Source organism: Patella vulgata, chromosome 3, assembly GCF_932274485.2.
Source record: "Patella vulgata chromosome 3, xgPatVulg1.2, whole genome shotgun sequence".
NCBI classification, from domain to species: Eukaryota; Metazoa; Mollusca; class Gastropoda; family Patellidae; genus Patella; species Patella vulgata.
In genome coordinates this window covers 25034045-25058652 of record NC_065881.2, presented here as the reverse complement: position 1 = coordinate 25058652, position 24608 = coordinate 25034045, and the positions used below count along the sequence as shown (strand labels likewise).

Below are 24608 nucleotides of genomic sequence, written 5' to 3'. Positions count from 1 at the left end.
TGTTGAATTACTACTTGAATGTGAAGACTAAAGGGAGATAATTTATGTAAGTTAAGCTCGTAAAATCTAAGTAAATATGAGAATTAAAGTTCTATAATTATCTTAGTAAATCTTGAAGTTCATGTAAAATCTAAATTAGATTACTACCTTGAATCTGAAGACTAAAGGGAGATAATTTATGTAAGCTGGTAAAATCTATGTTAATTTGAAGATTGAAGGGCTATAATTTTCTTAGTAAATCTTGAAGTTAAAATCAAAGTTGGATTACTGAAGACTAAAGGGAAATAATTTATGTAAGTTAAACTAACTGGTAACAACTAAGTTCGTTTGAAGATTAAAGTTCTATAATTATTTTGGTAAATCTTGGAAGTTAAACGGGTAAAATCAAAGCTGGATAATGACTTTGAATTTGAAGATTAAAGGGAGATAATTGATGTAAACCAGAAGAGAAATAAGGCAGGTGGTGGGGGGAGGAGACAAGTTGTAAAAATCAAAAGAAAAACATTGAATTATCAGACAGTGGCTTTGATTGGCTTTGTTATCTACGTACATCAGCTCAGTGTTCAACAGAGAGTTTGCCTTGCAGTGTTTGTCTTTGCAAGCATGAGTTTCCAAATGAGATGATTTACTGTATAATGCAATATGATTGGTTGTTGTAGAAATGTCACGTCAATTATATTGTTAATATATCAAAGACTGTCATGACTCATGATGTTAATTATAATTGACCAGTGTGAGATATCACCCTGCATTGACCTTAAACCCCACATGATTAGAGTAGTGATGGTGATTAGTTTAATATTGTTGACTTTTATTTACATATATGTATATTTACATATAAATAGTTTGTAGAATGTTAGTAATGTAATGGATTAATTAAATGGCACTGTTTTCATAAACACTTCATCACTCTGAATTAATTGTTTACCTACCTCACAGGTCTAGCTTGCTAACTGCTTTGCTGTTTAATCCATCACAGATCTAGCTTGCTAAATGCTAACAGATCAAAGCGTGATTACTGTTGTGCTACTTCCCCCTCTCCCCCCCCCCCCTTAACAGATCTAGCTTGCCAACTGCTATGCTGTTTCCCTTTATTACATATCTATCTAGCTCACTGCTCTGCTGTTTCTCTCCATCACAGATCTAGCTTGCAAACTGCTCTGCTGTTTTCTTCCATCACAGATCTAGCTTGCAAACTGCTCTGCTGTTTTCTTCCATCACTGATCTAGCTTGCTAACTGATGTGTCATTAATCACGTAAAATTCATAGTGAAATATAATGTTAATAATGAATTGAAGAATTACATTTATTCCATTCCAAACATTTACATATTGTATATAAAAAATCATGTGAAACTTACAAATTAAAAAGCAGTTACATGTATATGCAGATTATGAAATATTAAACAATATGATAAAGAACGGAATGTAATTACTGAAAATGGCTGCCTAGAGGTATAACATACTAAATTGAAGCGACTTGGTATAGGCTACTGTTTAATTAGGGCAGGGATTCTATTAAGAAATTGACTTTCTCCTTTCCAGACGTACATTCTCTACCACTCTACCATTATTGGTAACAAATGACAGACATTTGTGTAGCACTATAGATAGAATACTAAAGTTATTTTGTTCCATAGAATATTCACTGTCCATTTCATTATTTTGTTTTTCCCCTTTTAGCAATAATTGCCGACAGCTTTTATAATAACAGTATTTTGGTTCTGTGGTCTTATCATCTATTTATACACTAGCAGAGCAGACGTAATTGACCGTTCTTATGAAGTTCTTTAGGATACTTTTGTATTGTGAAAGGTCAGATTTGATTAGAGATTATTTTCTAGTTACAGAATTTAGCTCCATTCCTTGCGAAAACAGAAAATCTATTTGATAGACATAAATGTATGGATAAAAAGAATATTTGATAAATATTCCAAGATTGTCTGAAATTAACTTATAATTCAATTACAGTTGGTAACAGATCCTCCTAATCAAATACATACATACTTTGAGCAAAAGCTGCTTGTATGACCCCTGACGCGACCTCCCAGTACAACTGGTCAGATCTCCATGTAGTGTAGGCCATCGAAAGTATAAAAAAAAACGAAACGAAATATAGATCTGTATTTGTATTTTAATCAGATTGGACAATATGTGGGATTCCTAATAGAACTATACCAAACTACCCTAAAACCAAAGTAGTATTGGATGTTACAGAAGAGTAAGCATACTGTGCCTTATACATTACACCTGCCAAACTATTTAAAACACACAATCTACCAGTATTTAGATCTCAACTAAAAGGTATTTATAGTACAATGGTTCTGTAATACTTTACTTAGTTGTCATCTTTCCTACATGTGATGAATATCAGGACAGATTATTAGGAAAATCAGACTGGTTTTTTTTCTGAAAATGCCAAAATGAAAATGATATACAAAAATAATCTTTAGTTAATCAATATTTCATTGGTTCTTGTCCAATTATTTGATTTAACATATCAAAGATAAGGTGTAAAGAATATAAAAAACTGACTTGAGAAGGGAAGATTCTATTATATGGTAATATTACATTTTAGTAAAGAGCTATATGATCATATAAATCCTTCTTCTTCTACAGATCTGCTTATAATGGCAATAGATTAGTATACAATAACTATTTACACATGATTCTAATCCTATCACTTAAACATACATCAAGCCAGATCGTTCACACATTGAAAGTCAAAAATATACTATTTTTTTAATGTTAAAACGGTTATTATTACGTAATTAAACATATCCAAGAAGAATAAGCCTGTTTGTACCGTGTACAAAAAAAGAAACATTATTATTACTATGTTTGTCTAAGTCTAAGACACATAAAGATAAAGATGATAATATGAAAGCAGTACGAATCAATGTATGCTTTAGATGGACATAACTTAAAGTTAGAATTGATAGATTTTGAGTGTGTATGTCTTAAACCTGATATCTATAGTTGGGGCTTTACCTAGTTAATTAAGGCAGCAATACATCTATGCAAGCCAGAATAATTTATTGTCATTAATCAGGCTTTAATCCTGCTAATTGTCAATTATGTATATTTTATTCTTGAATAATATCTATTATGTATTACTCGATAGTATCATTTACTGTAAACATAAGTTATTTTGATAACATACCAATTTAGGAATTATTAGATTTTTCAAACATTGTATTTGAGAAATGTGGATGTTTGTCAGTTTCATCAAGTTTGTAGATAATCGTAATATAACATGGTTAAACTGGACATGGTTAGTTTTTATAAATTTAAAACAATATTGCTACTTTAAATGAAAGACAGGCACAAGCTTACAATTTAAATCACTGGAATGTTGAAAATTCAATATTTACAGGTAAATGTAACCTGTAGTGTATTTCAAAATCCCAGAAAACAGAAAATTCAAAAGTTTGAAATTAATATCATCTACATGTCATATACATTATCAAGATGTACTCACTCAGCTTGGCGTTTCCAAATGTCAATCCAGCATGTCTATGCTAGATTCAAAATAGGTGTTTGGGTTGTTTTTTTTCTATTGAAGTAAATCACAAAAAATATATGATATACATATACCCAAGGCAACCAGAGTGTAAAATGCCTTTTTTACTTTAGTTTATTTTTATTTTATTTAGAACCTCACAAAACATTTGTGAATTCCCAAATTCTCTTATTTTTTTAGGAATTAGTAAACTTGAGATACTGGTCTATCATCATGGACACAGATTGGTACAATGCATCAGAACAATACACAAACAACACATACTGTAGCTTGCTTATATCCACATCTAATTAAGACTAGATGTTAATTTTATCCCATGTATTCAGTTGGTCATTTCATTATAATGTCAAAAGACATTTTTAAGAAAAGCACCTTCTCGACATGTGACAAAATCATAGCAATGTCTTTAATTCGAAAGCCAATTGAATGTTCCGTTAATCAAAAGATTTTCAAAAGATTTTACATAATTTTCAGTGTCATTTTTCATTGATAGGTTGAGTCCAGTTGCCCAATCACAATCTGCTCATTACTGAACATACTTTATAAGAAATGTCTTTAAACCAATGCAATGGAATGCAATGTTGGTAGACTCTTTTAACCCTTCCGCTCAATTGTCATATTGCTTTTCTGTGCATTCACAATCACTGCACTTTGAATATTTCCTCAGTCTGTTCTCGTGGTCGCATCGACTGCTAATTTTACTGTTCAAATATTAAGTCATTGTTCCATTGATCGATTCAGTTCAGCAGATAAATTTGTGGACAGGGTATTTTCACGAAACTAGAAAATTGTAATTCGTTCAAATGAATATATTTTCCATTATCTGTTTATTTTTCAATATTATTAGTTCATTTCGTTTAAATTAATACTATTATTAAATATTTCATAGGTGATACCAAAGGACTGATAAAATTTCATTAGTAATAACAAACTAAAAAATCAGTTCGAATAACTTTAAAAAACTATGTGAACTTGAACTTGAAATGTGTGAGCACTGTATTCTGATCATTTGAAAACTTTAACTCTATAGTTTGACCTATGGTAAAAAAAGCCATTTGACTGTACATTAATGCTGTTAAGATGGCAAGCTAGACCACTTTGATTTGGGTAAAAATTAAAGTAGTTGATTTCATTGGATTTTATGTGTTTCATCAGATTTTATATGGTGAAAGATTACAATCTGTTTTCACTACAAGCAGGCTTCTCTTGTCTAGATTCCTCATCCGATTTGTCCGATTCAACTTGGAATGTATTCGTATTTCCTGTACAAATTATTGCTCTTTCTCGAACATCTTACTCAACTTTCCACAGGGATTATCTGTGGTATGGATGTTTTCTGACCACTTTCTTCTTTTTTTTAATTCGCGATGACACGTTTTACACTCGTTTGTAATTTTGTTACATCTGTCTGTATGTTTGTTCTGTCTGTATTTTGTTATGCTTTGTCTTTTGAGCGAGCACCCTAACAACAGCAGCAACATAAACCTAATAAAGTTAATCTGAATTGTTTGTTGTAACAGAAATATATAATCAGTTGTAAGGCGTATTGTAGAAAAAACAACACAGTGAACAGATTATATAAACTAGCAAACATTCGACTTGTTGGACTGATCCAATGTGGTGTCATGTATGACAGTAGATCTAATAAACATAGCGGTGTACTGAATATTACATAAGTTACTATTAATAGTATCAACAGTTTAGACAGAGTTACTTCCTCTTTTATTTTCCGATTTAATGTTAAGGCGTTGGTGTGTTTGACAGTAGCGTAACGTTTAGAGAGGGTCGATTGTCTCGTTTTGCAACTCAGCGTGATAGAAATTGCGAGAAACATTACAAAAGGTAAAAACAATGTGACTATTTTCACATACCAGAAGTACATTGTGTTATATTCAACTGTCATGGTGGATGCTGTTTTTTTAGATAATAAAACAGTTTGGTTTGTAGCCACATAGAATTCCTCAAATGGCTGATATTCCCAGAATCGTGGCAAGGCACTGACTAAGCCAACACAAAATACCATCACCACGACAACGCCAGCTTGTGCACTTGTACAAAGAACGGTTGTTGTCGAAGAAGACACAGTTAAAGCGCGTTCAAAACTCATCATAACAACCAGCCAAATTGAAGTATACCAGAACCAATCACGACAACTTATTGCGTAACCCTGCATATAAACGATGATATCATTACGCCCAATATAATGCTGTAATCCAAGTATTACGGTTGTTGTGATTAATAAAATGATAGATATCGATAAGCCTAATAAATATGTATCTAATGACATCCGAATCTGTCTTGCTAAGACAATCACACAAATAATCTCTGTTACAAGAGCGAAAACCAGGATGACTGGAAGAGCAAGGAAACAAAAGTAGTCACTTATTTCCATCCAGTAAGCAGTGGTGTTTGAATGATCCAGTCCGATGTCACATGCTGGATGCGGAGTTAAACAGTTTTTTAATGGTGGAACCAGAAACGGGAAGAAATTCAGGGGATATAACTCAAAATATTGTCGAGTCATTTCGGCAGAGTTTACGTAAAGCTCCAGTTTGATACAGAGTTTGAGAAGAAGGTCAGTAAATCCACAAATAGTCTTCAGAAAACCCTAGTGGATTCTGGTTGATTTTTAGTTGATTTGGTTTTTTTGTCGATACACTATAAAATACTGTCACATGAATTGGTGGTCCTTGTGTACGAAAAAGTATAAAGTTTGTATTCTGGTCTTCTATCTGCTAAAACCTGGGACTTTCAGATGTAAGTTAGTATTTTTACTTATTTACTTGACAGTTGGTTTGTCTTGTTCTCATGTAAAGGATGATATAATAATTCACAATCTGAATCTGAAAAGAAAGAAAGAAATAAAAAATTACAGGAAAATTTAAATTGTTCGGTATATAGTTCAATATTATATAACTGTGTACAGATCAACCTTTCTGAGATTTTGGATTACATTCAGTATCATCAGTGACTTCAGGCAAAAGAGATAACTGCACACAGCATTCATTATTCAGTTCAAATTGAATATCTATCTCGACACAGATATTTATCAACAGAAACTACAGTATTGGCAATATCCCAAGATAAAATACAGTATACTGCTTATCTAAGATAGACACTACAAATATGGTTAGATCAGAACAAAAGACCAAATGATATATATAATTGCATTAAATGTCCATTTTGACATGGATAGAAGCTATTGTCAAAATCCAGACACAATACATTTTCTGTAAATAAACTGAAAATAAATGATATGAAGCAAATGACACAAGAAATACCAATATATGTAATTTTACATTCATTCTCATCTTGGTAACAATTTTTACCTTGGCTAAATCCTTACTGGATGAATGGGACAAAAAGCTGAATTCCTCCTGTGCCCACATTGTCTTTGATGTGCAAGTAAAAAATAGGCTACACTTGACAATTATAAAAAAGAGTAGTCAGAAATGCAATCTCTATTCTTTTTATTTACAAATCTGAATATCAAAAACTAGTTTTCGTAAATAGTGGAAAAATGAATATCCGGGTTCGCTGGAATAGGATATAAGTGAGAGTACCGGTAAAATTGAATCAGTTGTGGAATCATTCATGGGTATAAAGTTAATACTCTAGTGAATTTATTATAGATTTTTCATCCTCTCTGATCCTCAGGCCAACAAGTTCTGATATTTTTAGATCCCATCATTGATGTGATTTCATCTCCACTTGTACCAATACAGCATTAATTTATATCATGTCTGTATTCTCTGTCAGAAATTGTAGGCCCTAGATGCTCATGGTTTTATTAATTCATACCTTGATTTTATTCACTGTCAGGAATTCAAAGATTGTAGCAATCAAGGTTTTTGTTTTTTGCCAGTCATTGGGAATTATTCAAATGAAATGAAATGAAATGAAATGGGGTTTAATGTCCTACTGTTCTGCTCCTATACTGGGCTAATGAAGATGGGCATACGCCATACAGTGTGCGATGAGGGAAATTTTGCCCGGGCAGCGGCACTATCGCCTACTCTTATATCGAATTCCAACTGCCAAGGCATCTTTTATGTGCATTCCAATGTATACACAGGACCTTGGTTTTTCGTCTCATCCAAAGGACTAGACAGCTGTCCTTGTCAGGCCCTCCGTTCTGTACCACTGACAAGGGGAAACCACGTCAGAGGGAAATTATTAGTACAGATCCAGATTCATTATAACTTTAAAGGAGAAATGGCAGAAATGTTTTTTATCCTACGGACTTTAGTAATGATGATCGAGGCTAGGCCCAAAATTGAATTGCTAAATACTCGGTTTAGGGTGGATCAATTTGACTGAAATTTTCAGCAAATTCCCTTTACATTATCTAGTTTTTATTTTTAACTATTATAGTGAGAACTTCCAGCTCTTTATCTAATTTCCCATAATGTATCTTTAATATGATTATGAGGATTAAAGTTAAAATATGGCAACTCAAGTAGATAGGTAAACCCCCAACATTATACTGAAGCGCCAATGTATGTAATGATTTTAAATGCTAAATATTTGTTTGGAATGCAATTAACTACCATAGGTAGTTAATAGTTGTATATATAAAGAGACTGTGAAGTGTTAATGCCATATTAGAAGTAGAATTAAGTATTGATTATTCTGTGTCTGCAAGATCTTATCATCATCCACTCTCTAGTACTAATTCTGTCTTTATTCACTACACTAATTACATTCCCTTATAAACATATAATACTCTCATACTTTCCGCTACTTTACCATAAATCGCCATTAATTTAACATTAAATCGCTAATACATTACTCTCCATTTGTTGAATACAGCCTAAGTAGATATTCAAATAAAGCGTGGTCCTTTTAGTTTCTGTTTTCATAGTCCAGTTTGTCTGTTACTAATATTAGTAGTTTTTGTTACTTTGCGTAAAATCTCTTAGACATCAGTCATCATTCTAAATAATGTCTATTTTACCTCCCCTGTTCCGTTAATACTCTATTAGTACATTCTGTAAGTGTCATTTAGTGGATGACAAGCAACAATCTTAGTAATCATATGCATGATAAAGATGATAGAATCTTCATGGAAACATGACTTTGAATAAATCTGCATATGTAACAGTTGTTAAAGAATGGTCTTGAAACTCTAGATCTATAAAAGATATGCATATGAACTATTTTAAATTGAGGCGATTTTATGGCTATCTATTGTCATCTTTATTTGAAATGTAATGAGTTTTAATTCCTAAACATCAGACAATTAGGAGTCATAATCTCCAATGTTCAGTTAAAATTCTAATGGAATAAAAAACATTCATTATTATTATTATCCAAATATCCTGATCTTTTTTAAATGGGAATGTTTTATTGCAAAATAAGACACTATTCTTGAGTGTTAATTAGGTCTTAACTCTATAGAAATGAAAAACATTTGAACACTCATCAATCATTGGTTCTAGTAATTGGCAATCAGGACACCTGATACCACTTCAGATGCTTTGGAGAAGTTTATGCAGGTAGCAAAACCAGTGTAAAAACTTGTAGAATAGCTCCATATAGATATCTTTTAATTGGACTATGGATCCAATTTAGTTATATAAATTATATTTACTGGTCGTAAAGTTATGCCAAATATTGCTTCACTTACAGGGACATTGGCAACCCTTCCTTAAAAAAGAGTCACAAAGATTAGACAAACCAATTATGTGTAACTGCTGGATCAGAAACCGATGGAGAGAGTAGACATAAAGAAATGCACATTTTTTAAGATACAAAATATTGCACAATTTACACTGTAACCCAGGTATCATTTAATCTTGTGTATTTAGCATTAATTTCTTTCACATTCATTCAATATCAAATCTTTGTTTAAAAATTTGTAAAAATCGTTTAAAATCATCTAATTTGTACTGTGTCCAGCTTAAAGCTGATCTTTCAATTTTGATAATGAGTGTCCAATTTACAAGTGTTTAATTTCTCAATAAACAACCCAATTGATTATTGATGTATAATGATTAATTTTTGAATAGTGATTGAGAAATTCAACACTTGTAAATTGGACACTCATTATCAAAATTTATCAGTCAGCTTTAAACTGAACACAAGTACAAATTAAATGATTTTGGGTGATTTTGAATGATTTTTACGAGTTTTTAAACGAAGATTTGATATTAAACGAATGCGAAAGAAATTAGTGCTAGATACTCAAGATTAAATGATACCCGGGTTAAATGTATAATAATATTTAGGGATTGCAATAAAACTATTAAAAATATTGCTATAGATCACATTACAGTTTTAGGCTGCAATATTCATCATTAGTTTACAAAGTGCAGCATACAAAGATCATGTCTATGGCTATAATGATCCTGAGGGAGGGGTCAGTTTAATTACAAGCCAATTATCAATATTTACAGTAAATGATGATTGTGCTGATTAATTGTATTCATCATGGTTTCTCTTACCACAGATCGTTGATTAATCACAAGAGGAATCAATATTAATTTACGTATTCATCAGCAACCTCCCTAGTGGGTTGAAATTAATTTGTTATTATAGAATTGCATGTCTTTTAGAGATGTTCCCTTTGTCAGTGGTGCAGGAAGGAACAAAGTATAGTTGGTTGAAATTGTTTTGTTGTTATAGAATTGCATGTCTTTTAAGTTTTAAAGATGTCTCCCTTGTCAGTGATGCAGGACAGAGGGCCTGGTAAGAGAGAATGTATAGTCATTTGGATGGTATGAAAAAAACTAGGTCCTGTGTACACATTGGCGTGCACATAAAAGCCTTTGACAGTTGGAATTCATTATAAGAATAGGCCATAATGCCACTGTCCAGGCACAATTTCCCTCATAGCACAATGTGTGGTATATACCAGTCTTTATATTAGCCCAGTCAGTGCAGAATATAGACATTAAACCCCAATTTCATTTCTTTTAAAGATGCATTATGTAAAATTTGAATAAAGAGCTGGTCGTTCTTGAAATTTCAATCAAATTACTCTATTATGAGCAAAATGACGAATGTTTGAAGTTTGACAAGAATTAGCCTAAACTGTCTTGATCGTGAAGTACCATTGCTACGACCATAAACAAAGTCTCCATTGTCCAACTTTATGGCTCGGGTGATCTAATCCATTAATATCTCTTGTCATCAGATGATCTAGATAGTTGATAATGCCATTAATGGGCTTGTCATGTAAATAAATGTCTAAATAATAATTTATATAACATTTGAAGCCAGAAATTTAGCTCTTACATTGTTTTAATTTACATTACTATGGTTGTGTAGAATTATAATTTTTTTTTACTGATCACTGATTAATGTAGTCTTACCAGAAATCAAATTATTAGTCAAATAATTCTGAATTATGGTGGCCGTCTAGAATTCACATTGGAGAACTTATTTCTTTCCATGTACATTGAACTCCAAATAGCATCAGTCAATAACATAGCTTTTTGTTTTATGTGTATGTAAATTGCTATTTAACAGAAACTTCTCAGTTCTTAGTTGTATTGGTCCCTTGGCACCTTGTAGCTTTAATTTATAATATATTCATCAGCCCTAAAACCTTCTACACATTCACTTGTGAAATCAACATGTATTGGGATGTTGATCAGATATTGGTATTATAAAATGTCTGGCAAATTTTAATCAATGTCTATTAATTTACTAATTTTAGTAATTGGTAGTGCACATAAAAGATTCCTTAGTATTTGAAATTTATAGAAGATTACAATAGTCAGAAACACTACTTGTCTGGGTAACAATATACTCTCTGATAGCTCTCAACCACTGTATTGTTATGATGTCAGCAAATTAAACCGCATTATCCTTTTTTATGGGGGGGTGGATGGCTGATGGTAATGCTTGACCTTTGGATCATTAGATCTGTCAGTTTCATGGTTTCGATCTCACAGTCTGATAGTAAGTAGAAGGATTGCTTGCATGCATGGCCTCATGGGTTTTGCTGTTTCCTCCCACTGCTAATAAAGAGTCATGTGTGCATGTGAATTAATGACATAAAGATATATACTGTTCAAAAAGTGTAGGGGATATTCAGAAACAATACAAAACTGCAGAAATGCACTGCTGTTTTTATTAGAGGTAACCAGTGTATGTTAATAACAGGCCAATTGCCTACACATGAACATGAACAGTGCAGATGGACAGCTTATCTGACGGCCCCATTTCACTAGTAAAAGTGAAAATGGAAGTTTTTGATTTTTGTCTTAATAATGAGTAATTGCTCCACCAATCCTCAGACATTCACCAATTCGTTGTGGCATGCTCCTAATCAACCATCCAATCACGGTTTGGGGCAATCTGACCCACTTCTCTTGCAGTGCCACGGCCAATTCTTGCAGTGTTGACGGTTGACGTTGCCATCGACGAACACGTCTCCCGATCAAATTAAACGTAACACACTAAAGCAAAGATACGCTAAACAGTAATTCTTATGCAAGAACTTATAGAAAAGCAAACATTGATAAATAAACCAGCACGCGGCAGTTTTCATCAACTCTTCCTTGAAGTGTAAAATTTGACAATGAACCCCTCCCACACGTATGGCGCTATTGCGTGTCACAGGGACGATAAGTTCTTCATCTGTGAACATACTCTCAAAGCATGTCAAATGTTCATGACTATTTATCATATCGCAACCTGCATAGGTATTTTTTGCATTTCAATATCCCCTACTTTTTTTGAAGAATATGAAATATACTAAACAGCAAAAAAAAACATCAGTACGATTTCAAAATCAGGGAGGCACTTTAATCAAATCATTCTAGAAAGCAACTGGATCAAAGCAGTTTTTTGTGAACAGTATGTTAACATATTAGTGATTAATTCATCACAATTCCAAGACATTACGAGAAGCCGGTGTCTGTACATGGAGTGGACCAGACGAATGATGAACGCCATTGGCAACCAGAACCACACTCTTAGAAAAGCCTGTCGCAATCCATCGGCTGTGTTTGGTCTCGGTACGACGATATTAAGTCTCCTCTGAATTTCATCCCAAAGATGTTCAGTCGGGTGTAAGTCCGGACTAAGGGCTGGCCAGTCCATAATGTTGACACCGTTCTGCTATAGAAAGTTCCGAATAACTCTGGCGGTGGGGGCACGGGCGTTGGAACACCACAGGACCTACTTTCTGGTTCAGGCTAATTCCACCCCAAACCATTATGCTTGGACCTCCCCATCAGTCTCGTTCCATGACACATTGGTCAGAATAACGCTCGCCACATCGACACAATATTCTGGTTCTGCCATCTGCAGTTGATACGCAATACCGACTCTCATCAGTGAACAGAACAGTTCTCCATTGCCTGTGTCGCCACTTCTGGTTTTGGGCAAACTGTAGACATTCACGTCGATGGCAAGGGGTGAGGATCGGCACGTGCTGTCGCACAACATGGCAGTCTTGTCGCCTTGTGGTAACCCTTGGTCTACCAAATCGGGAGCGATCAGCCGTGGTGTTGGTGGCCCGAAAGCGGTGCTGAAGCCTGTAGATGGTCCAAACATTGACCTGGAAGTGATTGGCAACGGCTTGGGCAATGTGGCCAGCGTCGTGTTTTCCAAGTTCCAGCACGTGCAGCATGAGTTACATGAAAATCATGGAGAACACATTACCATCTCAGAAGTTGGGTTGCATTTTTGAGAACATTTCCTGGGTTCAAATTTGTGTTTGGGAAGGAGCTTTATTGCTCAGGTAAAGTTGGAGATGTGGTCACAAATATACAATAAAAACATTTGGCAAGTTTTATGCAATGCGTCTATTCAGAGTAACATACCAACCTGACGTTTCTTTTGCTGCTTAGTATATATTGTTCTTCCTAGCTTGTGGAAGTTAAAAAAAAATATCTCTTTCGTTTTGTAACTGCCCATTAAAAGTTAATAGTTAATGTAAGGTATAGGGGAAGAGCAAAGATGATTTGTATGCAGGATTACATATAAGCCTTTATGATCGAAGCTGTGTCCAAACCATTGAACCACCCCCACTTTCCCCATCTTCTAATGTGTTTAGAAATGTGAATATTTGATTTTTATTAATACTCTCTCTTACACGTGAATTGATATTCTTTTGTTACAAAAACATGATCATTGTCAATCTGTCAGTTTAACAATAAATCAATGAAACATGTGAAGTGCGACACAATATTTACATTTTATTATTAATATTTATTGATTTATAGTCTTCCTCATCCATACATCACTATTCATCTAAATAACTTTATTATACCTGATATTTTAATCAAAAAACTATTATACCAAATATCTGTTTTTTTCTTGACTTGTCAACAGTTACATCTATAAGGTTGACGAAAAGTGTATCTAGTTGATATTTCACCAAATAGATTTAATGTAATTGATATGAAATAAGTTTGTATAAATACCTTAACTTTGTATCAGAATATTTTGTAATCTAGTTATTAGTTAAGGAGGGTTGGGTGGCCGAATGGTTTATGCATGCCCATTAGATCAGACGGTCTGTCATCGATTCAAAGTGACGTGGTTTCGATTCCCCGCTTGTAAGTGACAAGGAGTAGGGTCGCCTGTGGGATTTCTCCGAGTCCTCCGGTTTCCTCACACTAAAGACCCTATGCACAAACTAATTATTGAAATAAAATTAAAATATATGTTAGTCCCAAAATGATCTAGTTTGTGTCAAGTGGACGTAAAACTCCATTTCTCTCTCTCTCTCTCTATTTGTTAAAATCATGTTATTTCATTCCTTTTATTGGGATAGTCACTCGTATTAAACAAAATCAAATATATTTGAGTTTGATTAGATGAATCTTATGTCTTAATTACCAGAACCTTTCAATAGATTTGATATAAGAGTTGATAGGTAGGTTGATCTGAAGTGGACCAATCACAGTCTGTGCATTATTATTGTCTTTAGACCAAGATGAAGTTGAATAAATGACTGAAAACCTTATTTTATATTTAATACAGCTCAAAGGTTTGCTTGCCAAACGGCTTACATACCGGGTATATGATTTTTGGATTCCCTCCCCCCCATGGAGTGAGACCCCAGGGTGCAAACAAAATTATTGACTCAGATGTATGTTTCATTGCCTGACAAACCATAATTTTTTTCCAATGATTAATTGTTTCTAGACAAGATTAAAGCTTCATTAGTTTTAAAACTAGTCTTTTATTATTAGATGTCATCTAATAATCAGATTTATGGCAGTGTGTCATGATGACATGGCAAGTCATAGATTAAAGAAGTGTCACTTTGACCTGGAAGTTTTATAACACCCATTTTAGCACCTTAATTTGTCTGCTCATTTGCGCAAACAGTAAATTGTCTGTCTTAACTTGGACATTTAATCCAATTTTCAGTCTTAGTTTGGACATTTGATTAATTAAATTGATTATCTTTGTAATTAAAGAGTATTATGGCATCCAAATTATAACTTAAAGGCACTAATCGTCATTTGCATTCTTTGGACAATATCTAATTTTTCTCAGAAAATCCCTGCTTAAATCTACTCAGATTGATTATATAACATATTATATAACAAAACTAAAATGATCATTCAAAAGTAATTAATTATATATGTGGGGCTATATTGCCTGCATAGGATGCCGAATGTGGGGAAATTTCCCTTCATCATATCTTTATTCTTTGTAATTACTGAATGAAATTGAACCAATTTCGGATCCATGTTTCTTATAGAGATTCAACTCTTTGGGCTATATTTTGCCTGGAATTCAAATTCCTCTATTCCTTATATATAGATATTCAACTCTCACTATTCAAATCCCCCAAACTAGAGGATTACCGGCATTTATTTGATTAAAGTAAGCATGTGTGATTTGCATTTTGTCGCATAATACAGTATTGTGAAATTTAAATCTCTAATAGGAATAACAGTCCAAAAATGGTTCAGTTTCTTTAAGTACTTACAATAATATGTCAGATTGAAAATTCCGTCGATCTATGCTGCTCCCCATGTAAGTTGTAACGAGACTGCCCCCATCTTTATTTGGTGTGAACCAAATTGATGGGACTGTTTTTAATCTGATTGATTCCAAGCCTGGAAATTATCTAGCAATGGTATCTTGATATTGTTTTCTTAATTAAATGTTAAAAAATCAATCTGATATTAGCATGGATTAAGTTGTGAGAAATTTGACATTTTCCGACAAAACTCAAATCATGCATCGTTATTTTAAGAAAACAAAATGAAAATATCAATACTGGATAATCTCCTGGCTTGGATTCAATCAGATTAAAAACAGACTTATCAACTAGATTTGACAAACACGTTAAGATGACAATAAACAAACTTGTATATTGGCGATCCGCCTACTAATGGATTGAAAAATGGTGGAAAGTTTTACTTGGAAGAAATGAAGACCTGTTTTGTCTAAAGATTCTGTCAAGAAAAAGAAGAGAGAAACTAGAAAACGTAAAGCATACCATATAAGGGGCAACATAGAGCATACCATATAAGGGGCAACATAGTGCATACCATATAAGGGGCAACATAGAGCAATGGAATTTTACTTTAAACCTAACGGAACTGAAACATTTTTAAATTGCTATTCCTATTCAAGTGTTACAATATTGTAGTTTGTAAGCAATTCCTATGTACATGTTTATAACTTAAATCATGCCCAGGACCTTTAAGATAGACCATGTAAAATTTTAATCAATTTTAAAATGTTCATTTTTTATGGCTCGTATGGATAGTGGCCTTAGTTGTGACCATCAGAGTTTTTGTCAATTATTTGCATATTTTTCAGCATTCTTTTTATTCCAAAATCAATTTTAAGTGTATTTTTCCATATAAAAATTAAACCATATTTGTTGTGTCTTTTTAGACATACCAACACTTTCAGAAAACATGTTTCTCATTTTACATGCCTCAAATTGGTAGTACACACAAGAGATCTCTTGACTTTGAAGAGTATATGGATCATCACTGTAAGGGCAAAATTCTCCCCCTCGCATTACCCATGTAACCATTGAATTAATAGTTATTGTATGTTAGTCTAAAGATGTAATATGACATTAATTTGAATAAACTCTAATCTATTCCACATTAAATAAACTTCTTCGAACAATATTTAGACAGAATTGGTTTATTCTTCGAATTCCCCCAAATATCTTTAATTTGGATTTTCTTGCGTCTGTGTTTTCTTTCGCAATTCTCTTCATTCATGGTGTTTGCAGAGTATGCATACTCTTCCAGAACACCTGATACCATTCAAGATGTCCATGTACTATCAATTGTTTTGATATTGCTTTATAACTAAAGTATTTTTGAACATGGTTTAGCAGGATCTATAGTTTCATGTATGAGTTGTGATAGAAGATATAAATTGGATACACAGTAATACACACAGAATTCAAATGTAATACCATCAGAACCTAATGATTTCTCATGATTGTTTCTGGATGAAACTTTTATCGCTATGAGTTGTCGTAGAAAATACAAGTGCTACACTTTAAAAATTTTATCTTTAAGATACAATTTTCAAGAAACATTTGATAGATTTCGATTTGAAGACCAGGAGAACCTGATGATAAATTGTCATTGTCTTTTTACATAAATTTGATTAAGCATTTATCTCTCCAAAAAAAGAAATCTATTTTAATAGATAAACGCTGAAGCCATTAATTATCTAGCTACTTGTAGGTCAGCTCAAGTCGAACATTTAATACTCTTTATTTTTTATGCGGAAATCAGAAATCTACTCTGTCATTTAAACCTTGTATTAAAAAAAAGATCATTTGTTATCTGATCACAACGTTCAACAGTTTGACATCCGATCAATTCCAGGGACTTCTCTTAGGTTAGAGTGACTTGAAGGACCTTTTTCTGTCTTGATGACTAAAAGGCCAAAATGTGAACAAACTATGGAATAGCCAGTCTATGATGTGTTTAATAAAATAAATTGAAGACTTGTTTAATTTTTTTTTACATAAGCATTCAATTGACGTTTGTATTTTATATGTTTTGTGTTTTATTCATCTTTTAAAATTGTTTATTTTGTTTTAAATAACTTTGTCATTCAGATATTTTGTTAACATTTACTTGTATATATACAGAAAAAATCGATGCATTTTGGTGAAGACATTCATATAAATGGTTTTGATAATAATAAATATTATTTATTTCAAACTTGGGCTCTATTTTTGATGTGACTTTTGAGATAGATAGGCCTCTTTAGACAAATCAGTATTAACATTAATAAGAGGGGTGTCCCCATGGCTTACAGAGGTTCAATTAAAAAAACATTTAATTAAAAGAATACCTGAAGCGTGAAAATAGAACCAAGTGCCCTAGAAATATATAGCAAGAAAAAAACAAAAAAAAAAAAAACAATTTCCATTGTTTAAAATGTTTTAGCCACAAAGAAATAGTTATATATAGCATGTGCTGCTTTATGCACAACTCTTGTTACCGCATTTGAAGATAAAGTGATTCAATTTTTTAAAAAATTAAATGTATGGTGTATGATCAATCTAAATTTGTCACACTTCCTAAAACCACAGAAGATATTGTATCTCCATGTGGTAGTCTTACCTCAAGCCTCTGCAAGTTTTTCAGTGACTGGTGGGCACCAAGGATTATCTCAATGATCAGTTTGTAGATTCACTTGGTCAAAGTGAATTAGATCATAATACACAAAGTGTTCACAAAGAAATATAGCTGTAACTTTAAATGAATTTGTCGCCAGTAATGCCAGTATTTACTACTGTATAGTCTCCTGTAATTCTTTCGGAAGAAATCCAGCTATTGCTACATGTATTTAATTCAGTTTTATTTGCGATGCTGCATAATCCTGGAGTTTATAAAGATCCATCCACCATAAATTCAAATTCACAAAACTTTAGAACTTCTCTTTTCTCACAGTTTAAGATGTTTTTGCAAATTGTAAATTATCATCCAGGCAAATGCAGCAAGTTCAATAAAGTAAATAAACTGCTTGAAACACTGTGTGTAGAAACTAGAGCTAATAATGTCTATTTAGAGTAGTTGCATGTTTGTGAGTGCTTTAAGCATGATGTCTGTATTATTGTAATGTTCGGCTAGTCCTTCCCACTATCCTCGACTCAAACATTGTAATAAGTATTGATTACTTCAAATCTGATTTACACTACCACTGCCAACGTAACTCTCGTAACTCTCATTTCTACTAAAACATCTCGTCGCACAAAATAAAAATCAATAATCTCTCCCCACTGTCCTTTGACAATTCTCATATTCAATGCTGCTCTCTCAGAAACCCTTCTTTACGATTACTCATTCCTTAACAAATATTCTAAACGTCGTGCAGAAAATTAAATTCTTTTGTTATTCACTAGCTGAATAAGTCGTTTGTTATTCCTCTCAAGTCAAAAGTTCTGTATTTTTCTCGTAAATTGCCTTCCTGCCTCCTTCCTTAAGTAGCTTTCGTGTTTAACTGCCTCATTTAATACGTGTAATACTTTCAAATGTTTTCAAGTAAAATCCATTCATGAGGTAAATTGTAGCAAATTTATTTTTCACACTGCCTCATTAAAGTTAGATATTTCCATGGAGATTCGTTCACCAAGTAAATGATGATTTTCCACTTAAATTTATTTTCTGTTTTTCTTCCCATCTAAGGGACGATTATGGAAATATTAAGAAATTTGAGTTGAAGAAGAGGAGTTGTATCGCTATAGAGGACCATAGACACAAAATAAGTTTTCATTTAAAGTCGGGGGGTTGGATGGCTGAATGGTTAGCGTGCGCGCGCTGTATCATAAAGTCTGTCATTGAGTCGACTGGCGTGGTTTCGAATCCCCGGTTGTACGTGGCAAGGAGTAGGGTCGCCTGTCCAACCTCGTGGGTTTTCTCCCGGGCCTCCGGTTTCCTCCCACTGCTAAAGACCCCTTCGCGCAAGCGAGTTATGTAAATAAAATTAAACCATATGTTAGTTCCGAAATGACCTAGTTTGTGTCGAGTGGACGTTAAACCCCATCTCTCTCTCTCTCTTTTTCATTTAAAGTCAAATTCTGAAACTTTTAAGGGACATTACCTTTTGTGTCATTTGTGAATGTCATACATGTTTACTTTATTATTGCTACCACCACAACATCGCAATGGTCAAGAAAAATAGTTGTATACCTGACTGAATTAAGTATCAAGAGTGCAATTAATAGGCAATTGTTTCACACTTTAAACTTGAAATCTACAAGACATAGTAACTTTTAAGGTTATACATGAAATGATTGTACAAATAATCTGACATAATGGTGTAGGACAGGTTGAGGAACCATTGTAAAAAATTTGCTCTGAACCAATTTACAATATCCCATAAATCAACAAATTAAAATCCAGTGAAATCAAATTTTTTATAAACAAATATGAATTAAAGCCAAGGGTGCATATCTTTGAAAAGAGAAATTGGTTGAAATTTTGTCAACAGATCTAACAATTTTGAACCAAGTAACTTTAAATAGAAGATAAATGATGATTTGGTGAACTCGATAATCTCTGTAATCATTCATTTTTTTTTTAAACCTTTAATAACTCTATATATGGAGTTTGGTAGCACGATTCCAGTATGATTAATACTTTCATCTCTTTATCATCTGCCACATTGCACTGTGTGATCACAAAGGCCCTTGCAGGATACATTTATCTTTGTTGCTAGCTGTATGCTACCAACTAAAATGGACAAAAAATCTTTTTTATCTTCTGTAAATATTTTGTTTCAGAAAAATGAATGGACAGAAAATGATTTGCTTTTGTTGTATTTCATCATATTGTTGTACTCAAATACAAAATTTATTATTTGGTTATTATGTGAGTTGTTTTGTTGATCACGCAATGGGATGAGACAATGGATTTACAAGTAGGTGGTTGATGTTGATGATGTTTGTACTACTTTGTACTGTAACATATGCAAGTCTCATTTGTTTTTGAATATTCACATATGTTTTTGAATATTCACATCTGATTTTGAATATTCACATCTGATTTTATACATTCGACGGGTAGTTGACAATATTTTTATTACGTTTTTTCAATATCACTTTGTCATTTTGTATTTATGGACTTAATGATCTATTCTACATTTGATTAAAAAAATAAAAAGTTAAACAAAGCTTTATTGATTTGAAAGCTTTACAATAACCAGAAATCCAAAAATTCACTAAAAATATCACACAAAAAATGATCATTTAAATTTAATTCAATATTCGATTAGCAAAGTAGCACTTAAGCTTAATTAAAATTTGATTTTTATTTTATTTCAGTTTTTAAATTCTAATTATTTCTTTATAAATTTTCTGTTCCATTTGAAATCTGATTCCACTAGGATTGGTTAAAATCATTCTTGTCCAAATTGAAGTGCTTGTACATTGGTTAGATCATAGGTTAGGTCAGTTGAACACAAGTTAAAACATAATATTGTTAGACTGATCATGAGATAGACCTTACAAAAGTATAATGTAAAAAAAAACCATGCGATTGAAAAAGAAGCTATAGTATGGTATAATTTTAATTAGATGGAGAGTAATGTACTGTTAATTTTTCTATGTTCATGAGTGTTATCCTTTAGAGGCATTTACTGATTTAGTAACTAGAAATGAAATGGGGATTAACGTCCAACAATTTAGTGACTGGATAGAGCAATAAACTATAAAACATACTTATGGAAGAACAATTACTGATATTTAGGCGATGTTTCAAAGAGTATTCTCTCAACATGTAATGCTAGGAAGGCTTTTCCTCCTTAATCAAATTCTGTCAGTGTGTATCTTGAGATCCAATTGACTAAGCAACACTTTACTTTTCTGTCCCACAGGCACTACCCCTGACAAGTGGGAACTGGACTTGAAAAATCCTGAGCATTCAAACGCAGGACATTCTAGGTGGCCCATGCCAGGATTCGAACTCAGGACATTTCTAGTAGCCCATACCATTATTGAAACTCTGGACATTCTAGTTGAGGATTTTAGTTAGACTGTAGTGTCTTAGAATATTTGAGTAGTAAATTCAAAATTCAATATGACTACCCCTCTATCTTATTATATTCGTATAGCTATTATGAATCAATATCAGTCATAATTATATATCTGGTACCAGAGTTTTTTCAGGTATTTCTCTAACTGAAATATGTGGTCTATGGATTATCAAATTGGTCCTTCGAAATATAGAGTTGACAGATTTATAGAAATATTATTCATCGACAGTCTGGATCCTAAACATACAACCATCTATAAAAAATATATTAAAAATATTATTTCTGGACAAAAGTAATAAATTACTAGCCATAGATATATTATAAAACAAAGGGTAGGTATACTGTAACTTTAAACGTGTTTTGGTACTCTATAACTTAAATTCAGTAATAATTGACTTATTTATATGACTTTCAGATCAAATTAAATTTTGTATGTCAAAACTATAACCTATTGAACATATCTTTAAGCCTTGTTCATTACTTTTTATTTCAATTAGTCAGTAAAAGTTTATTTGACTTCTTGCATGGCCTACTGTTCAGAAATTCAACCAAGCTAATAATAAATTTAAAAAAATTATGATTTACATTTCTGTTCACAAAATCTGATTTGGAAGGGGATCTACATGTATACAAAATGTTGGTTTCTCTATCTTTCGCTTCACTATGAAGGACTGCGTCTGTTTACACTTTCAAGCTTTACATGGCAATTAAAAAGGCATTCAGAGTCTGTATATTGAATAAAAGCACAAACAATCTATTAGAATCCATAAAAGGGATGTCAAATAACTATAACTATCCTTATCCATTTGCCATTCGGATAGCGAATATCTACTCCCAAGGAAAATGGGTGCTTGTCCAGGCTCATAAACTATCACCATGTCTTAAAATAACCAAGCTGTACTTGAGTAGTGAATGTTCTACCCCACACTTTCTGAATCTAGTTTATGACCTTTTCCAGTTCAGTTTTATAAACTAGAAATAGGATGGATATATAAGATAATAATTTTAATTAAAAGTATAATGCTGTGACTGGAAGTTAATCAAAATTTTATAATTGATCAGGGTGGGATTCTTTAATATAACACCTTTCACTATGATTACAATTATTCTTATCTCAGCTCACACACATTGATAGGTCTTATTACATTGCAGAGAAATTTCACATGAATTTTATAGTTAAAACGTACAGTCTTAATCACTTCAGCCCAGATTGTCTTTGCTTCCACTACAAAAAAGATTAGTCTGCACAAATATGCAGTGTTAAATTTGATAGGTTTTCAGTAGAGTTTGCATTGTTAACAGAAATGAAATGAAATGAAATAGGGTTTAACGTTCTACTGTTCTGCTCCAAATTGGGCTAATGTAGACGGGCATACGCCATACAGTGTGCTATGAGGGAAATTTTGCCCGTACAGCGGCACTATGGCCTACACTTATATCGAATTCCAACTGTCAAGGGATCTTTTGCGTGCATGCCAATATGTAAACGGGACCTCGGTTTTTCGTCCCATCCGAACGACTAGACAGCTCTGTCCTTGTCAGGCCTTCCATTCTGCATCACTGACAAGGGGGAACCACGCCAGAAAATCTGGATGAACTTTCTTGGCCAATGCAGGGATCGAACACCCGACCTCCAGGCTAGCGAGCCAGCGTCTTACCCACTGTTGAAATCTTACAGTCCTTAGCGTGGTATGAACTTAAAACAAAACAAATTATTAATAATATTTAGAAGTACTATACATGTGCAACAGGAAAATTTGAATATTTGACATGGTGGACTCTATATGCAATGTAGAACAGGAATATTTAAGTATTTAACATGGTGTGCCCTAATGTATTATTTAAAAACTTTACATATTTAAAAAAGAAAATTTGTTGACCATCATGTTGATATGTGTGTCTTAGCAAGGGACTGACTCACTAACAAGTAGGTCTCGGGATCGCTCCTGGTGTTGGTCTAGAAAGTGTTAGTGAGAGCTATTATCACATTTTGTACTTCATTCCAATTTGAACATGGTGTACAAACCTCTGAATGTGGTAAAATCCTTATTATAGAATAAACTAGAATTCTCACAGAAATAAATTAGATTTGTGGAAAGAATTTCAAACAGGGACGTGAAGTGGTTTATTTATACCAACTACTTTCTTGGGGTTATGTTGTATTAATCTATGGTCGACCAGCGTAACACTAAATATAGATTAGATGATTCAGCACAAGGATAACATTAATTTATTTTTACATCGTTAATCACAACATTGGCGGACTTTTATTAATTTCAATATTTCACGTAAATTAAATCAAACGTGTTTTATTTGAGACAAAGAGAGTTTGAAGAATATTGATGGGTTTGAACGGAACAAGCCCAGTGTGAATGAGCCTTCTATAGATTTTATACATAGATTATATGGACAGGTTTCAATATTTTTTAGAAGTTTTGTATTAGAAATATTTAGACTGATAGATTATTATATAATAATTGAATCAATATATATTAGTGGTATGGGAGAGGGATCAGATTAAACTCCACTCACTCCCCACACATATAGCTAAATAATCTTTATTTCATTTGGTTGGTCTTGATTTAAAAAATTAAAATGAATGCCTGAATTAATTGCACAAAATTACCTTACAGAATACAGTTACAGGTGCAATAAATAAAGCGGAGTGGATATTCGCCATTCGAATGGTGAATATCCTAGAACGATAAGGATGATTATTCGCCATTCGTTTTTATATAACAAAACTAAAATGCTTGTAGATTGTTTGTGCTTTTATTGAAAATGCAGACCCAGAATCCCTTTTTAATTGTCATTTGTTATTTGAAGCTTCACAGTGGAAATAGTCACCTTATAGTTCACAGCAAAGCAAAGACAGAAAAACCAACAGCATACACGAGTCAAATTGCTCCACTCTGAACCGGGAATTTAGCGATTGATTTTTGGGCCTAGCCTCTATAAAATATAAAGTGTCGATTATCCCTTTCTTGATTTAATCATGAATGAGCTTAGAGCAGCAGATCGGATCCTAATCCAGTAAACATCACAGGCTAGCGATGACATTGAGAGTTGATTATAGTCTGGATAAGTTAATTAATGTCTAATTAATAATTCAGATAACATTTCAGGCCTAAAGAAATACC

General features: G+C 32.9%; 2 protein-coding genes across 2 annotated transcripts in view; one reads left to right on the top strand and one right to left on the bottom strand.

Moving 5' to 3' along the window:
* The window catches only part of LOC126814765 (dynein axonemal assembly factor 9), a 71799-nt gene that overhangs the window by 12568 nt on the left and 34623 nt on the right, over nucleotides 1–24608 (top strand). The window lies entirely within an intron of this gene.
* Nucleotides 1286–18608, bottom strand: LOC126814782 (uncharacterized). Its single transcript, XM_050540154.2, has 2 exons — nucleotides 18057–18608; nucleotides 1286–6365 (listed from the first exon to the last, which is right to left on the bottom strand). Exon 2 carries the CDS (start codon nucleotides 6044–6046, stop codon nucleotides 4985–4987), a length of 1062 nt encoding a protein of 353 aa, XP_050396111.1. The 5' UTR covers nucleotides 6047–6365; nucleotides 18057–18608; the 3' UTR covers nucleotides 1286–4984.